Raw genomic sequence first — 20065 nt, 5'->3', positions numbered from 1 at the left:
ACCCTCCGCTCCAGCGCCGCCCGCCGCCTCGTCGCCGCACGTCCTCCATCCCCGGCGCGCGTACCTGCTCCGAGAGGTACCCGCGCCCGCGCGTCACCCGCGCCGCTGCGCAGGACGGCTGCCCTGGCCCCGCGGGGCCGCCCGCATCTCGGGCCAACGGCGCCCCGCAATGCGCTCTGCGTCACGGCTCCGGGGAGCGCAGCCCGCCGCGTCCCGCGCCCGCGGCTGGAGCCAGACACTCTCACCGAAGCCAGCGCGGGCCGACCTCCCGAGCGCCCCCACCTCCCGCCGCGAGCTGTGGGTCCGCCTCCCAGGGGATACCTCCTCCCAGGGGGCTACGGAGAGCGCCTGCCCCGTGCAGCGATTCTCCGCGGGAAGGGCCGGAGCTGGGCAGGGGTTGTGTCAGCGGGGGCGGGAGACCCCGTGGGCCTGGGGCCTGGGGAGCTACTTCCCCCAGCGGCGGGCCGGTGCCCTCGCCATCTTCCTGGGGGACCCAAGGCCAGGAGACCATTCCGGGTAAGGCAGGACTAAAAGGGGCAGGAGGAGCGGGAAAGATGTGACCACACAGCATCACCCTGGCAGGTGCTGGCCACTGGGCCCCACAATGCCTGATTTCGACCCTCCTGGCTGGAGGACTGAGGACTGAGTTCTGACTCCTGAAAACCTGTTCTCAGTTTTCCCTAAAGGTCCAAACTCCCTGGCCACAACTCTCTCACCCTGCAAAGGCTCTCTGCCCTCTCCTTCCAGGCTGCCAGCCCACAGTGCCCCACAGCCACTCCTGGGCCCCCAGGGAAGTGAACAGGGTCCCGTTGCCTCTCTGATACCGAGGCCCAGGGGCTGCCAACTGACCCCTCATTTCCTCCCCTGAGTGCACTGACCAAGTGTCCAGACACCTGCCCAGAGCACCCTCCTCTGGAGTGCCCTTTGCCCCCACCTGCCCCTGCTCTCTGCTAGGAGCCAGCTGGCAGCGCCACAGGTCCACCGGCCAAAGGGTGGCCCCGGCATCATTCCCCCACTATTGGGAGGTCTCTGAGCAGCTTGGGAAAAGTGTGAGACCCATCAGAGCCGCTTGTACAGCCCTGGTTTGTTTTGTTTTTTCAAAACACTATGATACACGTGAAGGTAGCTGGAGCCTCTCCTCCAAAGCGGTTGGCAGCATGGAATTAAAGAACAGCAACGTGGGACTCGTGCCCCGGCTCCGGCCCGCAGGCCCGCACGCTGCAGGGCACAGCCCCCGCCCAGCCCTGCTGCGTTCTCCGGGCCCAGCAAGCAGTGAGTGGCCGCCCAGGAGTGAGCCTGCCGCAAGTGGCATCTGAGACCCCAGTGAACAGGCAAAGGAAGCGGAGACCCACCCGTGTCCGTGGCTGGTTGTGGGCAGCTGTGTCCAGACTCTCACCCAGTGCTCCTTCCCTGATGCCCTCTGGCCCGAGAGCCATCTCACTGACGGAAAGCGTACGGGGTACAGTTAATATTTCACAAGACAGCAGTAACTGCAGATCCGTCCGATGGACAGGCACGGACGGGCTGGCTTTTGTTTCTAAGTATCCCAGGGCCTCCATGGGAACATCGCTTGAGGTGAAGTATTTCATGAATCAGGCTTCTGATGAAACATCTGTACCCACACTGTCCCCATGGGGCTCCTTCCCTTCTAAAGAACCACATGTTTCACAAGAAGGCCACATTCCATCTGTTGGACACCCTGCAAGAGCCATTCTGAAGGCTTCCCGTCAGAACAGAAAGCAGGAACCAGCAGCAGAGACAGCAAGTGCCGACCTGGATGGACGGTCGTTTCAAGCTCAGAGAAGGGAAGGCAAGGCCGAGGACTGCGTCATAGTGCGGACAGCGTGTCCAGGATACAAAGCCCCCAGCCCTGGCCGCAACAGAAGGCCACAATCCCTGAAAAAGACAGAGATCTGATCCGTGAGCATGGCCACTCTGGTCATGAAGAATACACCAGAGCAGAGAAGCCAGGTTGCCGGCTCCTCGGAGAAGAATGAAGGGAGGCAGGGAGGGCCTGAGGGATGGAGGGTGCGGCCAACATGGCCAGAGCCTAGAGCAGGGGCTGCAGACGTCTTCTGTGTAGGGCCAGAGGGTAACTAGTTCAGGCTTTGCAGGTGATGGTCTCCGCTGGAGCTACTCAGCTCTGCCCATGCAGCCAGAAGGCAGCCACGGGCAAAACATCAGTGAGCGGGTTGGCCGTGTGCCGATAAAACTTTATTCACGAGAACAGGCAGTGGCTGGATCTGGCCAGTGGGCTGTGCGTTGCTGAACCCTGGTCTAGAGAGAGGACCAAGAGAAGTGGGCTCCGGGCCGGGGAACAACGTTGTTGTCCTTCATCACTTCACTTCCGAGGTCAGCAGATGACCTGCATTCCAGAAGCATCTTATCATAAAGGACTGCCCACAGGAGCAAGTGGCCATGGTGGTGCTGCACAGGGGTGTGAAGACTGTGGCCACCCTAGTGCCACGGGCCCGCCCAGAAAGCTGGGCCAGGTGGCCCATTCATTCTACAGCAACCATGGGGAGAACAAAGCTGGAAATGACCCCACGTCTGAACAATCTCTCAGGACACTGAATAAAATGAATAAACACAGGCCGTTCTTCTCTGCTACAAGTCCATTCTGTGGTTTGCTGCAGAGTCCATCCGTCCTGACCACTCTGTGCACTGGCCAGGGTCACCTGGCAGGGGAGGAATGGGGAGGGCAGGGAGGCCCGTTCACTTAGCAGGTTCCCTCCTGCCACATGTCAGGCTCCCCATGTCTGTTTGCAGTCCTCATGACCCAGTGTGGCAGGAAACCTCCTCACTCCCCAGAGATGATGGAGTGGGGACTCCGGGACCTGCCAGGGCTGGTATGTGAATGCCTCTGCAGACCCTGCATGCATCTCGGTCAGCCAGCCCACAGTCGTTTCCTGAAGCCTCACCACAGGCAGGCCGTCTAGGGGCTGGGGCTCTGGGAAAAGGAGGTGCTCAGACCCACAGTCCAGGGGAAGAACAACAGAGACCACCTCAGGTCATGATAAACACTGAGGAGTCAGGGTAGGGGGGCGGGGCTTGGGCAGGAGCTGGAGACAACGGGGCTGGTGTCAGGCCAGGCTGGAGGGCCCTTCTGAGCTGGGCTGGGAGGAAGTAATGGATCGAGCTGGAAGAATCTGATGAATGGCATCTGAACCCAGGGACAAGCAGGTGCAAAGGCCCTGAGGTGAACTCAAGTTGTGTGTCTGAGGACCAAGAGGCATGCCATGGTGGCTGGTGAAGTGTGCCGGCAAGTGTGGCAGGAAATGAGGGGAGGTGGGCAGGGGCCAGATCTCTCAGGATCTTCTGGCCCCTTGATCAGCTGCCTATTGCACGGGACCCTGTGCTGGTGGATCAAACTGCAGTGAGCCCTCAAACCGTGGTGCTGGCTGAGGCCCCGGGACGGAAAGCCAAACCCAGAACGAGAGAGTGTCTGTCCTGCCCAGGTGCATCTCAGTCCCGTCTCCCCGTCCCTCTGTCCAAGCCGCAACGGCCTCCCCCTCCCTGATCACCAGCTAGCACTGGACTGGCTGAGGACAGAGGCTGATGGCCGTCAGGTGGCTAAGGCATTGCCCTCCCGGGCTGTCCAGCGTCTCATCTGTGCTGGACACCCCAGTGGCCTAAGTGTGGGGTTTGAGAATCTTCACACTATGGCCCACCCTAGTGCCTCTTCCAGACCTTCTTGTCCCCAATTCTCCAGTCTTACCTCTTTCCAGCCCACTATCAGAGGGTAAGGCCATTCCTGCCCTCCCGTGAATCCACTTGTGGTCAGTGCCCTCCCCCAACACAGAGCAGAGGAGGAGGCGCTCCACGTGGGGCCCGGGACCTCCTGCTCACCTACGCATCTTGCTTATGTGCCAAGGCTGTGAAGCCATTTCCTCGGGTTGTTCCTACAGCTGGTAACCGTGAGAGCTGAGGGAACATCGCCCCTAGACCAAGATGAGGACTGCTCACTGCTTGCTGGAAAAGGGTGGAGCCAGAGCCCTCTGCTCCTTCCTGGTATTCCTGTGCACCCGAAAGCGTGTGCAGCAAGCATCCACCGAGCCCCCTGCGTTACTCCCATGAAACTCAGGGGTTAGGGAACTGATGCAAATGTGCCAAAGCCATGAGGAATAAACTGACTTTTGTCTCTGACCCAGGAGTCAGTCTCTTGCTGGCATTTGTGAAGGAGTAACAGGCTTAGGGACCTGCAAGCGGGGTCAAACCAAGTCCCAGGCCAATACCTGGCTGTTGCAGGCATCAGCCTTCACCTCTGTCCTCCAAGGCCACCTGAGAGAGACATCCAGCAGCTCTGTCCATTTCCACCCACACACTGAGCAGGCCACCCTTACCAGCTGATCAGAGGAGCCCCCGTGTGGCCACAGGCACTGGTACAATGGTGGAGGCGGCATGGGGGACTGGGCCACCTGTGCTCCAGCTTTCTGCGCCCTGCCCCACACCCCCCTCACACCCGGTTCCACTCACCTGGGACTCTTGCTGGGCCCACGCACCCCGAGGCAGAACCCAGGCATGGAAGATGGGTCTCAGGGCGAGAATCTGACTGATAAACTCTTCACAACACTGCATGTCCCAGCAAAACACAGCGCCCAGGACAAAACACAGAGCGCACAGCAGTTGTTAAACTACTGTGTGGGAGTGCTTTTCTCTTTTTCCAATTCCTTACATCGTTTTTACGACAAAAATGGTGGGGCTGGATGGGATGGAAGGTCCTATAGCAAAATCCCACTCTCCCCCACTGAATCACCACTCCTCGTCCTGCCACGGGCCTCTCCTACAGGCAGGTCCTCCATCAGCCTCCGGGACCCTGGGCTTCAGATGTTGCTGTGATGTCCTGGGAAAGCAACCTTTGACCTCCGTGAAAGAAAAAGTTATTCTGACATATGTTAAAAGGATAAGGAAGACTTTACTCCAGATTATTGCAATTAGAGGAGAGAGACTGGGCTGAACTCCAAGTTCAACAAGGAAAAGGGGGGTTTATGAGAGAGGGGTCCATAGATAGAAAGTTACTAAGAGACTTCAAGGGCAGGGGATGTTGCTAAAGACAGGCCAAGAAGACAGATACCACTTGGGGGAACGAGGAGCTTAATCAGATGATGAGGGCGATCAGAGACCAAAGGTGGGGGTGACTTAGCAGGATCTTTGCTAAGACTGGGCTGGGCAGGCCAAAGACAGGACCAGGGCCTAGTGGAGAGAGCTCCCCTAGGAGGCTAAGTTTGGTCTTGTCGCCTCTAACAGGTCTGAGATCCCACATACCTGTCTTAATGTACCGTGCTGCTGTGAACGAAAAGCTGCCTGCCATGTCAGTAAACAAAGGATGCGGCGGCCATCAGGTCATCACCCATGACCACAGCCCCGGTGAGCCAAGGGAACTCAGGAGGGAGACAAGCGGGCAGCCCGGCCTCTGCAGCCACCCCCAGCGGTGCCCCCGAGGGGACTCAGGATGTGGAGGAACAGAACACGGGCCCTGGACAGCTAGGTGCACATCAAAGGAACAATTTCTAAGAGCCCAGACTTTGCACTTTCCCACACAGAAAAGTGCTAAATCCCTTGACGTGAGAAGTCTCGTTTTCTTCAGTTAACAGTCATTTTTTGATGTTCCAACCACCTGGTCTTTGCTGCAAAAACTCCTATATCCTGGCTTCTACCTTGCCGCTTCGGGGCCGTCCCTCAGAGCTCCCTCGGAGCTCCGGGAGGCCGCATCCCAGCCCGAGTCCTCAGGAGGGTGCCATGAATAAAACACAAGTCTCAGCCTTTAAGACGCCCTTTTTTTCCAGCGGACACCGCCCAAGTAACCTCTGACTTCTAAAATGTTCCAGTACTCGTGAGGTCTCGCGGTTGGCCCGCACCTTTGGCCCCGCCTCCTTGCCTTGAATGCTGAGGGGCAGGGGGTCAACACAGCCCTAGGACTGCCCTGGCTGTCTCCTCTCGATGCTTTAAATCTCTGTAATTCAGGGCAGTTTAGAGCCCACCATTCCAAACGCTCGGGGCTGGGGGCTGGGGGCAGGTCCCACCCCGTCGCAGCAGAATTACGTCAGAGCCCGGCGTCTCCACGCCCAGCAAGCGCGGGACCAGGCGCGCGGCCCCAGGGCCGGGGCGCGGCGGACGGAGGCGAAGCCAACGCAGGGGAGCGGGAGCCCTGCGGCCCCAGTGCGCACGCGCCTGCCCGCCGCCTCACTGGTGGCCAATGGTCTGCCAGGACCCGCCCCTGACGACGCGGCCCCGCCCCCTAGAGACGCGCCGCCGCGGAGCCGACACCCTCCCAGGTAGCGGGTGGCTGGAGAGCTTGGCGGGGTCTGTGGTCCAGGCGGCGCTCCGCCATGAAGCTGACGCGCAAGATGGTCCTGTCCCGGGCCAAGGCCTCGGAGCTGCACAGCGTGCGGAAGCTCAACTGCTGGTGAGGCCCAGAGGCCGTGGTCGCCCCCGCGCTTCCTCCCCGCTGCCCAGCACCCCCTCCCTGGAGTAGGGCCGGGAAGAGCTGCCGGAGAAACCGAGACCCCAGCCCAGCACCCCCGCCCTGGAGCGGGGACCCCTGCCCGGCATCGCTGCTCTGGGGCGGGACCGAGGAGGGTCTGCGGAGGCTGTAGAGGGGCTCGGGGTAGAGGGGGCACTGCCACCTCCCCTTCCCGGCCCCTGCCCCAGGCCGGTCTGCTCCAGAGGTGCTGTGAGCTCAGGTGGCCTTGGACAAAGATCATCCCAGAATTTGCACCCCTCCTGAGTGGTAGTGTTTCACACAAGGCTCCACACCTCTCCTTGCATGAAATATTGGGACTTAGGTTGAAGGCTGGCTGTTTGGCTTCTAGATAGCTTTGGTGGGGCAGATGGTGCACTCCGTGGACAGTCTCATTTCTGAAACTGCCAGCAATAAGGTGGGAGATCAAGATGATTGACACTATTTCTAGGGTAAAGAAAGGGAGCAGAGACTCCAAAGTAATGCTTCAGTAAATGTTTTTGTAATTGAGCCCACCTGCCAGGGGCAGAGGTGTGGGGGCTGTCCCTGAGTGACTCGCTGTCTGGGAGGTGACAGGTCAAGATACAGGTGCTGTGGGGTCAGTGCAGGATCCAAGGCAGGGCAGCCAGGCTGAACTGAGCCAAGGAAAGACAGAAGTGCTTCCAAACCTGCAAGTTCTACACGGGGTCACTGGGAACCCAGAACACGGCTCCACGCACCTCTGTAAACTGGGCAGGTGGGGAGTGGGGCACTCGGCCAGAAGCAGACCTTCCTCCCACTGGTGTCAGCAGACTGACTGCAGTGAGCTCTGCCTGTTCATTAAAAAGCCTTTCTCCTTGTCCTGCACATCTGGTATTTTGGCCACAACATCCCTGTCCTTTGTTTTCAATAATGCACGTCTTTGTTCTGCACAAGGAGGTCACCCTTCCGCTCAGCAGGGAGGAACAACAGCCCTATTTCAGGCTTTCTGAAGTGTGTCTCATAAGTTGCATGTTGAGCCCTTGAACTTGGCCTCTTACAAAGGCTCCCTTGTTTATCTACATTAGTGAGGGAATTATCCCTCTATGCAGCAGCCTTCAGAATGAGTACATCTTTGTGTGCTTCAGAGGGCGCAACCTCTGCCCCTCCTCAGTCTGAGAAGTAGCCCTCTAGTGTCAAATAGTTTTGTCCAAAATCAGCTAAGAAACAATTTGGGGCCCCTTTGTCAGTTATCTGAGAAAGCTTGCTTTTACTTTGTCCTTGAAATCAAAGACTCTTAAAGTTTATAGACGTTTGTCATTAATTGTTGGAACTTTTTTTTGTTTTTAAATTTATGTATTCAATTTTAACAAAGTAAAAGTATGTATGTCTTTTCTTTCCCCAGGGGCAGCCGCCTCACAGATGTAAGTATTGTGCTGATCACCTCCAAATGGTCCCTGGTCCCCAAGAGGATTGTTCAGGTGACCGGACCTCACTCATCCGATCCTGGCCCCAGTCTGCTTTGTTCATTTAGCAGTTTTTGTAGGGCAGCGCTGCTAATGAAAAGAAAAGTTCTGTAGTATCCAAGTTTATTCTGAAGTTCCTTCAAACATTCTCATGTGGATGGAGGGCCTCTATGTTGTGCAGAGGAGGGAGCAGTTCCAAGATGCAGACCTGCTCTGACCTGGGGAATAGCCCCAGGGACTCGGTTTCCTTTAAGGAGCAGTGCATTTGGCTTGGGGTCTTTTTTTATAGGTTCCTGGACTTCACGTCCCCGAGGAGGTTCCTCACTTCAGCAAGTCCTCTTGGTCAGTCCAGCTTCACCCTGTCCTCCCTCTTGCCCCCACCAACGGTAGGAAGAGATAGGGCTGGGGTGGGGGCGCAGCTTGTGCGGAGCTGAACTGAGTTGTGAGTCTGTGAATGCGCCGCCCCCTTCCTCTCTCACTCCTAGGATGAATGTCACCAACTTGCACACAGTCTGGGTGCCAATCAGTTGGTTCTAAGCGACTTCTGTTTTGTAACTTGAATTATACCTTTCCTGAAAAACAAAGTTGGAAACACTGAGTGGCTGGGCTGTCCAGAAGAGCTGATTCCGCTTCATACTCTAACTGAAATGCTGCATATGTTAACAGCGAAAACAAACAAAACAAAGCAGCACCGTGGCAGAAAACACTTGTGTTGCAAGTATGAGCATCCTGGCCAGAGGGCGAGCTTATTGAGGTCGGGGCCCCATGTGACTCTGTGCCTGGCGTCTGGCAGCCACACAGACTGGGGCTGCACCGCTTATCAACCTGACAGGTTGGGGGGCTTCGTGAATCAGCCTGAGCCCCACCGCTCTTTCCCACTGAGTCAGTGTTACTGTGGTCTGAGACCCAGTTCTAGGCCCGCCTCCCTATTGGCATAGCTCCGTTGGCAAGAAGGGGCTTCTGTCCTTTGTTCTCTGTGTGTGTGTCGGGGACAGAAGGAAGACAGGCTCTCTGTCCACTGCAGCCCCTTGCTGATGTCCTCTGAGGGCATCTGAGATTAGGGGTGCTCCGTGTCGATGGCTGCAGCGTTTGGTGGTAATGGTGCTGTTTAAAGTTGTAGAGACGGTGCCAGTTTCTCCCATCAGCTGGGGGGATGTCTAGGCTGCAGAGGGGCGTGGGGCAGAGCTGTGCGTGCTCCCGCTGGGGTGAAGGAGGCCACCCCTCTCAGGCCCTGGACGTGGGGTTGCCGGCGGCTCCAGCTAGGTTCTCCGTGGGCTGCTGGAGAGGTGTGATGCCGCTGCGCCTGAGCAGCGATGTCGGCAACCACGCTGTCTTCCCCCTAGATCTCCATATGCCGGGAGATGCCCAGCCTGGAAGTGGTCACCCTCAGGTACTCAACACCCACCGGCCGTCACTTTTAAGTCACCGGGCTTAAAGAGGAGGAGAAGGCCCAGATCCCTCCCGCAGGCTGCTAGTCGCCCCAGAGTCCCGGCCAGGGCCTGCAGCCCCTCGGCCCCGCCTTCCTTCCTGGGAGGCACTCGCCCTGCTTGCCCTGCCTGTCTCCCTTGGTGAGCCCCCCGCGTGGCCGCGTCCGCCCCGAAGCTCGGCCAGCTTCCCCGCATCACAGGGCCGTCACGCTCTCCTCTTCCACAGTCGTTAGCATTTTAACAAATTAAGGAAACCTTGAATGAACCAAATACTGCCTTTGGACTTCCAGGCCGCTGGGGAGTTTGGGGGGTCAGGGGGAGGGAGGCGCACCCTCCCCCCCTGAACTCTTTCCTGCCCACTCTGGGCCCAGGGCGGGGGCTGTGCTGCCAGAGGCCGGGGTGAGGTCCCCACAGGCAAACCCTCACAGGGCCTGAAGGTCTGCAAGGAAAGCAGGCAGTTCAGAAGGTCCCGGGACTCGCCTGCTTGTGGGGTGGTGGCCCTTGTTCTGTGCGGACCCCTGTGACTTGCCCTTCTCACCACACAGCCAGCCACCCTGCTTGTCCCCAGCTGCCCTCTGCTTGTTCTTTGCGTCTTCTGAGGTCACGTTATGGGTGCCCTGCCGCCCACCTCGTGCTCTCGCACCCCCAGCCCACCCCGACAGGCTCCGGTCTGGGCCTCGGTTTCCCCACCTGTGAGGTGGGGTGTTCTCAGCGGTCTGTCTGGGTGTGTGTGTGGGGGGGTGATGACGCCGCTCTGTCAGTTGGAGCCTGTGGGTCCCTGCCTGGTGGCTGGGTGATGTCCTGTCTGACATGTTCATGGTTTAAGCCCGGAGCTGTGTCTTTTGTGCACACGGGGTTTGGAAGGTCAGTGCTCAGGTCTTAGTCACGTGGAGCTTACGTGTGCCATGGGTTTTTCTGGCTGCTACTCACTGTGAGGCACAGGGGTGTGTCTGGGCGGCCTCAGCCTCCTGTCCTATAAGGTGGAGACCTCGCACCCCCATGTTGACGCCCCGAGGCCTGAACGGGGTGGGCGCTGCTGCTTCCACCTGCAGCTGCAGGCCGTCCCCTGTAGAGCTTTGTCCCGGCCTGGGACCTTCCTGGACCCTGAGCCCCTGTGGCCGGTTCTGACTGGGGCGGGGGCCGTGGGGCAGGCCGGGCAGTGCCCCTGCCTGTGTCGGGGACCGGGCCGCTGTCGGGGGCTTCCGGCCGCGCTGACTGGCGCCTCCGTGCAGCGTCAACAGCATCTCCTCCCTGGAGCCGGTGAGCCGCTGCCGGCAGCTGAGCGAGCTGTACCTGCGCGGGAACCGCATCGCCAGCCTGGCCGAGCTCTCCCACCTGAAGGGCCTGCCGCGCCTGCGCGTGCTCTGGCTGGCGGGGAACCCGTGCTGCGGCGCGTGTCCCCACCGCTACCGCATGACCGTGCTGCGCACCCTGCCCCAGCTGCAGAAGCTCGACAACCAGGGTACGTGTCCCCTGGCAGGCGCCTGGCGCGGCCCGGGTCGGGGTGGGGGGTCTCAGCCGCCCGGCCAGGGCGTCTCTCTGCCCTGCCCTGGAGGTGCTGAGCTGCGGCGCCTCCTTTCCACCTGCCACGCCCCCTCTGCTCGACACTCATCCACGCAGCCCGGGGCGCGTCACTGCCAGTCCCCAGGGGTGGCGGTGCCCAGCGCCCCTCGCCCTCCGGCTCGGGGTTGCCATCCTGGTGGAGACGCCGCCTCCCTGCCGTTTTCACCTGCGTCTCCTCCGGCACCCACGGCACGCAGCTGGCCAAGTGTGTGGGCCGTCCGCGCTCCTGCCTCGGGGGAGTCCAGCCCGCTTCCGGGGACTGTGCCTTTCTCTGGTTCGTCGCTGACACTCTCTGTGCTGGTTCCTGACCTTTGTCTTATTTACACAGTGATTTTCTCCCAGATGAACAACTTTAATATAAACAGACTTCAGGGAAATTGCCGTATGTGAATGAAATAGAAGAAATACAGCGTATTCTGTTCCTTTTTAAAATTTGTCTCAATTTGGGGCAGGGTTCCCTATGGCTTTTGGCAAATGCTGGAATTTAGCTTTGCAAGCAGTCACTGGCACCTGCCAGGGCGGAGATGCAACCGTGTTGGGACCCGGCTCTGTTCTGAGGGAGCTGGCCATCAGGTGCACAGACAGACACCTCTTCCTTGAAGCAGTCTGTGCTGAACACTGAAGGGGTGACAGGGCCACAGTTCAGTGAGGCCACTGATGTTTTTGTCCCTCTCCCGACCCCCCAAAGCTGTGACGGAGGAGGAGGTGTCCCGAGCGTTGATAGAGGGAGAGGAGGTCACCGCCCCCAGCCAGGAGGACACGGGGAACGGCCAGCCCGAGCTGTCATATGCGCTGAGCACCATGGACGCCACCACTGAGACGTCACAGGACCTGCTGAGCCTCAGTGAGGAGGAGGCCAGGTGGGGCCAGCATGGCTGTGCCTCTAGGACTAAGGGGAGGGGGTATCCAGGTGGCCCCAGCCTGGTGTCCGTGGCCCAGGGCAGGGAACTTGTGTGAGTGTGGAACCAGCCCTCCGCGGGGACTGTGGACTCAGGGCAGTAGGTTAGCGGGCATGCAGGGCCAGCGGGGCAGGAGGGAAGCCCAGTGGCTGCTTGAGCCATTGTGCAGCCTCAGGGACCCCCAGAGCCAGCGGGGTGTGCTGGCCAAGGAAGAGCCCTCCCTGACCCACGGCACACCTCCTGTGGCTTGGCGGCCTCTGAGGGCAGCTGACTGACTGTCACGGACATTTCTGAGCAGAAACTAAATGCAGGGAAGGTGGTGGAGACTGTTGTTCACAGCAGACCCCTGGCTGAGTGTCCACTAGCGGATGACCCCGCCTGTCTTGCTCTCCTGCACGTCGAGGGCCCGTGGGTGATGGCCAGCAGGGGCAGTTGCAGGCCCTTCTCCGTGTCTGGGGCTGGAGCTCTGGGTGCAGGGAGGTTACCCTGTGGGTCAGAGAAGTGAGTCCTGTCTTCCCCTCGTGTCTGGGGCTCCCATCCCTCGAGAGACAGTGTCATAGAGTGGGAGTCCCTGTGGATGGGGTGAGGGTCCACTTTGAGGAGTGAGACTCTCCGTGGCTCTGGGATTGGACCTGCGGATATTGTGTGAAAGGTGCGGCTTTGGGGCCCCGAGCTCCTCGGGCCTCACGCCCCTTGTCCTCCCCCGAGCAGCGTCCAGGGACAGCTCGGCCTGAAGCCCCCTTCCCGGGACCGATTTCCGTCCTTCTCACAGAGGGAGGCCGCAAGCAGTCTCAAGAACAGGGTGAGTATCATGGTGGCCGCTGGCTCCCCAGCCCGGAATGTGGAAATTGCGGGCTGAGGGCGGGGGACAGTGGCTGGAGACGCCACAAGGCCGTGCACAGCCAGGCCCCGGAGGGTGGGAAGCAGGCCGTCCGGGTCCAGTGTATGTCTCCAGGTCCAGGCTGGCTGCACGTGGCCAGCGAGGGTGAGCCTGAGTGTGCAGCCGGGCCTCCCTGCGCCCACTGCCCCCAGGGCCCGTGTGAGGCCCGTCCTGGGCTCGGCAGCGTGGCTGTGGCAGGACCTAAAGTTGGAGAGTGCTGCCTGTAGAGAGGCCTCCAGCCTGGCGTTAGAAGTGGGGGCCCTCCTGGCCAGGGCGGGGTGGCCTCACCGTGCAAGGACCGGGACGCAGGCCCTGCGGCTCCAGAGGCTCCCTGCAGGGACAGCAGTTGCTGGTCACGGGGCCGCTGGGGGACGTTGTCGAAGACCCGGTCCCGCCAAGGTCTCTGCCACGCGCGCCACTCTGGCTTGTGCTTGGCCCCTTTCCCTGCTCACGAGATGGCCCTGCTCCAGGCTCAAGGGCAGCAGGACGGGGCCACTTCTCGCCAGGTGCGTCCTCTTAACTGGCACACAGCAGCTTTTCTGGGTGCCCCTGCGCCCCAGCAGGCTGGGCTCCAGTTCCTGAGCCGGAGGGGCTCCCGAGCCCAAGCCCAAGCGGGTCATTGGCGGGGAGCATGGGGGGCCTCACCGCCTGGTCACGTGGGATGGGGGGCTGTGTGAGCAGAACCGGGGTCTGGGGGGCCGTGACCCCCCCAGCCTCTGCTGCAGCAGCTGGCTCTGCCTGACCAGAGCTGCTGGGTGCTGGGACCCCCCCATGGTCTCATGCAGGTGGGGTCCACAGTCCGGGGGGCTGCCCAGAGCCACGGGCTGGGACTCACCTGTTATGTCAGTGACCACTTGAAATGCACGGGGAGCTCATGGGAGGTTCAGAGGGGGCGGATTGAGGCCCCGTCCTGGGGAGGGCCGCCCCACCTGGAGGTGTCACCACGGGCCTGCAGACAGCTGTGACCACAGGCTGAAGGCCAGTCTAGGCAGCAGTTGCTGGACCTGAGGCCGGTCTCCCCAACCGGCCCTGTCCAGCCCATCACTGTCGCCTCGGGACCACACTCTCCTCAGGGAGGTGGTGCGTGGGGCAGCTCAGGGTCCCTGCACACGTTACAGGAGGAGCCCCGAAGTGGATACCATCCTGGTGGCAGGTCTGCCCTGTAGGTGGGATGAGGCCTGAAGCTCCCCCCACCCCCACTTGCACATGGGGTGTCTGCACAGGAGAGTGGGCCAGAGCTTGAAAACACTGGTTCAGAGCTGTGCTTTCCATAAAGACAAAAGACTATTACACCTGTTAACGGGACGCCTGCTCCAGAAGCAGAGAACGGAAGGGCCCTGCCCTCGAGGATCTAGCCAGGCTGGGGCCCAGGGGGGCAGCGAGCCCCTGCAGGCCTCTGAGTGCAAGGTGCTGATGGCCTGGGGCCGGGGGGGCGGGGCAGTGAGGTTTGTAGGGAGCTGGAGCCTTGGGGCATCGCAGTGGCCAGGGGTTAGTGCCCTGGGCAGGCTTCTGAGCGGACATGGTCACGTGGCTGTGTGTGTGCACGCTCCAGCTCGCGGCCGTGTCTTCTCACTCCAGAAGGAGGATCGGCTCAAGGAGCTCCTTCATGCAAAATCCTCCCCCAAGTTTCCTAGTAGAAACTGTAACGCTGCCCTGCTCGAGTGAAGGTGGAAAGCGGGTGTAGAGATGTGGACGCCTGTGCGTAAACACCTGAGCACGTGCGCGTCTGAGCACATTGCCCAGCACCTGCTCTGGCCCCTGCCCTGTCACTGAGCAGCTGTGTGACTGAGGGCCCATTACTCAGCCTCTCTGGGCCTCGGGGCTTGGAGCAGGAGGTAAGTCAGTTTGTAGGAAGTCGCTGCAGGCAGTGGGCGCCCTCCCAGTGCCACGGCTGTGACTTCAGTCCTCCCAAGTCTCCATCCGTTGCCTGGAAAGCCCCCTCCTGAAGGCTGTGCGGCCGAGATGCACGCATGCTGCTGGCCAGGCCCACGCGTCCGGGTGTGGGCAGCCCACCTGGGAGGCGTGGCACTCAGCCAGTGACCCTCTGTGCCCCTAGAACAACATCCTGACAGCCATCCTGCTGCTGCTGCGGGAACTGGACAGTGAGGGGCTGGAGGCCGTCCACCAGACCGTGGTCTGCAGGCTGCAGGCCCTGCACAAGCAGGAGCTGCAGGAGGACGTGGAGTGACTCTGGGCGGGGCTGCCAGGCCCTCCTCCCAGGACCCTGTGCTGCAGGCCAGCATCTTCCCGAGCACCTGGGGGTTGGAGGCACAGCCATGGCCTCGCCCCAGCACACGGGGCTGCGTCCTCAGGCAGCAGAGCTCTCGCTGTGGACGGGGGCCGCGGGGAAGGCAGGTGCCAGTGGGCGGACCCGCCCCTGTGCCCTCCTTGGCGGCAGGGCCCACCTTGCCGTGGCCTCCCTGAAGGGGGACTTGGCGGCCACTCTCCGTAATAAATGTTTTCCCAAAGGCTGATTTGGAAGCAGACGTTTCCCAAATGCCAGGCGGGGCCTGGACGTTCCTGGTAAAGGGGAGAGCCGTCGCTCAGGAGTGTTTTCTGTGTCAGTTCTCTGGCTCGGCCACGGGGTGGATGTCTGTGGACTGTGGGAGGCTCCCAAAACAACGTCAGCCTTAGGGACAGGCTGCCTGCCACCTCTGGGGGCGTTCTGTCTCCCTTTTTGGGAGCCCAGCACGACGCAGAGGGTCTGCGCTGCCCCTGTGTGAGAAGGTTCAGACGGACAGGCCGCGCTTCTGCCTGGGGACCCAGGTATGGCCACGGGAGAAGCAGCTGCGTGGGAAAGGACAGCCTTCCAGAGACTGTCCCACGTTTCTTCCTTTAGGAAGAGTCGCAGCCTTGCCGTGGTGCCCAGGTTGTGGGTGGTGACCCCCCCGTGCCCCGGCAGAAGGGGAGGAGGGTGACCTGCGAGCCGCTTGGGGAGGGCCGCTCCTGCTGGGTTGGACGGCGGGGCCTGTGGCAGAGCGAGTGTCTCTCCACCCCCTCGCCCTGCCGTCGGGGAGCATCTGTGTCCGGCAAGGGCATGTCAGGTGTGTGAGGGCTGCACAGACCCAAGGGGGACTGACCACAGCGTGCCAAGGAGCCAGGGGCAGAGGCGCCTGGGAGCCCACCAGCGGCTGGGTGGAGAAGCACTCCTCCTGGGGCAGCCGTCACGAGGTGGAAGGTAGTCGCAGACCGGCCTCGTGGGAACCCCGGGGAAGGCAGTGCGCCACCTGTGGGGCCCTTCAAGGTCTCAGGGCAGGGGGCAAGCTCCTACGGCGGGAAGAGGGGACGTCCCACTCGGGGCACCTTTGGCAAGCAGCCGCCAGCCCCGTGCACAGGCCTTCTCCTGTAATTGTGGGGTCCAGACACTCTCAGTGAAGCCCGTCTTGCTGCGAATGAGTCGGGGGTGGTGATGTTGCGTCAACACCCTCCCCCTCCCCACCCACTGGGCACAGCTCGCATCCACCTCCCCCCGCCCCACGACCTGGGGCGCCTCCATCCGGGACCCTTGAACTGGACCCCTGATGGGGTGACCTGCCCACCTCAGCCCCTTGCCTCCACCCCACCCTCCGCCTTCACCACTCCCTCCCCAGAGTCTCCAGCCACCTTGCTGGTTCCGCTCCCAGCTGCCTGCTCTCCCGGTGCCCCTTTGAAGCCTTCAGGCTGAACGAGAACAGTACACCCAGATCCGGCCTGGCCCGGATCCCGGGGCTTCCAGTCTTTTAACAGGGTCGCGTCGCAATCCCTGCTCTGACCGTCCCCCCAGGTGACCCTGGAGGCGGGGTTCCCCAGCAGAGTGGGCGCTGGCAGTACACCCGTGTGTGTGTGTTCTCTTGGCCCGAGACCCAGGGCACGTCGCTCAGCTGAAATGCTGGTCGGTGCAGCCAGAGGCGAGCCAGACGCGTCCTGTCCTCCCTACGAAGCTGCTGCCTAGGAACAAGGGTGTCGCTCTGTCTCAGGCCGCACCGGCAGGTCACCCGGGCCAGCAGCCAGTGTGCTGCCCTGCAGGATCCAGCACTCATCTGGTCCTGACCTGACGTGGGGCACTGAGTGGGCCAGGCCACAGCATGACCACAGCCAGGAGGTGGGAGGTGGCCGCTGCCCCCTCACTGGAGCCTCCCACGTGCCCAGTTGCTGGGTGGGTGGGGACCCCAACCCTGAGCCACAGACCCTCCTCTCTGCCCCGACCCCCAGGTCAGGAGGTGAGCTCCGAGCCCGGGGAGAGGCACAGCGCAGTGCCCTCTGGGGTGACGTTCAGGAGGGGCTGGGGGGAAGGAGCCTTCTGGTGGGGGGAGGTGCTTGCTCATCTCCCCCGTGCCCAGGGCCGCCCTGTTTGCAGGAGGACACGGGAACTTCTCTCTGATGGTCACCCCTCGGGAAACATTCGTGGGGGTCCCCGTCCCCAGAGGGGGCTGTGGTGTGCTCACAGGCTCCCTGTGGGGGTTCTTGAATCAAATCACTTGGGAAATTAGAGAAGAAACAAGGAATCTTTGCAGCCAGGTTTCTCCAAAGACAGTGGTTCTCCAGAACTCTGTGAGTGGACCCAGGATTCAGTGTCTTCCTGGGGAGCCTGCGGTTCCAAAGGCCCCACAGGGCACGGGAACACAGGGTACACTGAGCAGGATGCCACTGTGGCGATCACCCAGCCCAGCTAGGAGTGGACACTCACGGTGGCCTCACTGAGTGAGATGCGGGCCACGCGTTCACCCTCCCAGCAAAGGGACTGGTTTGCTGGCCTGTGCGGCCCGCATGAGGGTCAGGCCTGCCTGCACCCCTGTGCCCCTGTGGCCCGCCCAGCCAGCCGGGACGGCGGGCACACAGGACCCTGCACTCGGTCTAGCCCCGCTGTCCCTGTCCTGAGTTCACCCTTGTTCAACAAGGGGCCTGGTCTCTGGGAAGTCGGCATCCTTCTGCTCCTGCAGGCTGTCACTTTTTGTTAGGAGGAAATATCCTTTCTACATAAAGGGCAAAAGCTGCCAGTCAGAGCATCACGGGAGGGAGGGAGGGAGGGAGGGAGGGGGGCGGCCATAGCTTCCCCCACGCCGTCCCCAGGGACTGGCAGGCAAGGCAGAGTCGGAAAACACAAACCTGTGACTCCCAGCCTGGCCAGGGGTGCAGTGTCTGTGTCAGCCAGCCCTCAGGATGTCAACAGGTAGGAAAGCTGAAACATTGTCACTGCACTGCCCCCATGCGGCCGATGGGTGAGGCTGCAAAGTGAGCACCCCAACACGTGAGCTCCCCTCACTGGACCATCCGACTGAGACAAACGTGCTGCATGAGGCTTTGATGTCCCCTGGCCGGGCTGTTGGGGGCTGGGACCGTGTCTGAGGGGCTCCCCCCCCCACATTTAGGCCTTCAGGGGTGGGCCCCCACCCCGCAGTCGTGCTGTGCGTGCACCTGTGCGCTGGAGCCTCTGGGGCAGCCTTCCAGAAATGCTCTCCAGCACCCGCCGAGCCCCGCCGCCAGCAGTACAGGAAAGGGCTCCAATTAAACTGACCGCGCAAGCGTCTGCTTGGGTGTGTGCTGCTCAGGGTTCCATCACCCCCATAAGACGACTCCTGGGCGGCGTCCCCTGCAAAGCTCACAGAAATAGCAGTGTTTTCCAGGGCCTGAAATTGGAGACTTCGCTTGGTGAGACAACGCGAGGACTGAGACGGAAAACATGCATCTGTGGTCGGCCTGCCCTGGCTGCATCCCTAGTGGACACCAGGCTTGGAGCGGGCCCTAGGGCTCGCCCTCCCGCACACGGGGCACGGTGGCTTCAGGGGAGCTGCCCATCAGGGCCGCCCTGGGCTTCAAGCAGTCATCAGGGTTGAGAGGGGCTCTGGGTTCAGGTCTTCCTGCTCCTCCCAGCCAGGCGGCCCCAGCCCAGCAGGACTGAATGGGGGCTGTAGGAACCGTGGGGTTTGGGCTGCTTCCCAGGGCAGGTGGGATCATTGCCTCTGCTCTCTCGACCACGTATACACCTGGCCAGCTCTGCAGTACTCAGCAGACCCCACTCGGCCCCTCCCAGGGTGCTGCCCTGGCCTCAGGCAGCCGGGGAGTGATGCCCAATTCCTGGCTCACCCCATTCCTGGGCCGGCAGCTCCCCTCCTTCCCCAGCCATGTTCCCTCAGCTGCGCCCTTGGCCTCACACCCCACCCCCACCCTGTTCTGAGAAACTGCTGGGCACATGCTTTCCTGCAAGTGAGGCTCAGGCTTGTTGTCTGTGGGGGGTGGGATCCCAGGTGGCCCCAAGGTCCTGCTGGACCCCTGGTGTGTACACCCTACATGAACCCCACCTTGAGTGGGAGAGGGCAGTCTGTGAACATGAGGGACATGCTGCCTTCTATGGCCAAGGTGAAGGGGTTTCACAGATGTAGTTAAGGCCCCTAATCAGCTCACTGAGTTAACAAAAGGGAGTGTCATGGTGGGCCTGCCCTAATCAGGTGACCCCAGCCCTCCCTGATAGGCCTCACAGGATCAGGGCTGAGGCAGCTGGGGGCTCCCCTCCCTGGGCTCAGAGACCTTCTTGCTGCCATCAGAATTCTGCCAGCAGGAGCTCAGAAGAGCTGAGGTCCAGGTGGGACCACACCCTTCATTTGGGGAGCCCAGGGGCTGGCTGATAAGAGGAAGCGGTGACAAAGGAGCTGAGCAAGGGTTGGGCCCTGACACCCAGGTCCTCCTGCAGCTGCCACAGTCTCTGCCTTGGCCTCCTTGCCACAGGATGGGTGGCTGCTAACACCCTTCCGCCATGTCCCTCTTTCCAGCCTGGGAGGCAGCCTCCTGTGTGCCCAGTGTGGGCACGCCCCGAGGAGGGCTGCGTGGCCCCGGGAAGGCGGCAGCAGGCCTGGGAGGACATGCCCTAGCTGGCAGAGGCCAGCGAGGGGCTGGGGCCTGCACTGTTTACCACGTCTCCAAACGGCACATTTAAGCAAATCCAGTCCAAAACCCCTGGAAATTTAGCTCCGCCACCTCCTTCCCCAGGCTGGGCATTGGGTGCCCTGGGAGGGCCTCACCCCAGCACTGCAGGGGTCCAGGGGTACTGGGCAGCACCTGGGCCGGCATGGCATCCTGGCTGGATGTGGATGCGTGGTAAGGACAGGACACGGCGGTACACGAGACAGGGTCCCTGCCACCCGAGCTCAGCCTCCCAGCCCACGGGAGCGCGCACACACGTGCACACGTGGGCTCACACGTGCACAGGGATGCTCACACACAGGCACACACCCAGGTTTCTGGGCCCTGGGAACTGGCCTCTAGTCTCTCCAGAGGCTCCGCCTCTTGGGGGACTGTCCCTCCTCGGCCTGCCCCAGGACCCCCCCCATGCTCGTAGCAGGCAGTGAGACCGCAGGGGCCCAGCTCCAGAAATGGGCAACCAGGGGCCCCAAGCTCGCAGCAACAGGGTGAGGCTGGCGTGCCCCCAGCGCAGGATC

General features: G+C 61.5%; 2 protein-coding genes across 5 annotated transcripts in view; one reads left to right on the top strand and one right to left on the bottom strand.

Moving 5' to 3' along the window:
- TRPM2 (transient receptor potential cation channel subfamily M member 2) overlaps positions 1-1581 on the bottom strand; it is a 50159-nt gene extending 48578 nt beyond the window's left edge. Inside the window, exon 1 of one of the 3 annotated variants that reach the window (XM_031460733.2) lies at positions 1353-1581. The gene's annotated coding sequence lies outside the window, so the exon portion shown is untranslated. Of the gene's footprint in view, positions 1-2; positions 164-1352 lie in introns of those variants that run through there. The other 2 variants (XM_031460732.2, XM_031460731.2) reach the window with 2 other exon arrangements.
- A 4600-nt stretch (positions 1582-6181) lies between these two features.
- On the top strand, positions 6182-15127 carry CFAP410 (cilia and flagella associated protein 410). 2 transcript variants are annotated; one of them, XM_010997677.3, is made up of 7 exons: positions 6228-6406; positions 7824-7842; positions 9228-9274; positions 10544-10773; positions 11563-11734; positions 12485-12575; positions 14710-15127. In XM_010997677.3, the coding sequence occupies exons 1-7, from the start codon at positions 6330-6332 to the stop codon at positions 14839-14841; spliced, it is 768 nt and encodes a 255-aa protein (XP_010995979.1). In that variant the 5' UTR covers positions 6228-6329; the 3' UTR covers positions 14842-15127. The 2 variants fall into 2 exon arrangements, with proteins under 2 accessions (XP_031316589.2, XP_010995979.1); XM_031460729.2 differs by lacking the exons at positions 9228-9274; positions 10544-10773 and having other exon boundaries at positions 6182-6406.
- Positions 15128-20065: the final 4938 nt, after the last annotated feature.

The sequence above is a fragment of the Camelus dromedarius genome, chromosome 2 (genome assembly GCF_036321535.1).
Source record: "Camelus dromedarius isolate mCamDro1 chromosome 2, mCamDro1.pat, whole genome shotgun sequence".
NCBI lineage: Eukaryota > Metazoa > Chordata > Mammalia > Artiodactyla > Camelidae > Camelus > Camelus dromedarius.
This window is presented reverse-complemented; position numbering and strand designations above follow the sequence as displayed.

Coding starts and splice junctions, on each gene's coding strand:
- CFAP410 (XM_010997677.3), top strand. CDS start 6,330: ATGAAGCTGACGCGCAAGATGGTCCTGTCCCGGGCCAAGGCCTCGGAG. Junction 9,275..10,543: donor CTGGAAGTGGTCACCCTCAG/GTACTCAACACC, acceptor GCCTCCGTGCAG/CGTCAACAGCATCTCCTCCC. Junction 11,735..12,484: donor CTCAGTGAGGAGGAGGCCAG/GTGGGGCCAGCA, acceptor TCCCCCGAGCAG/CGTCCAGGGACAGCTCGGCC.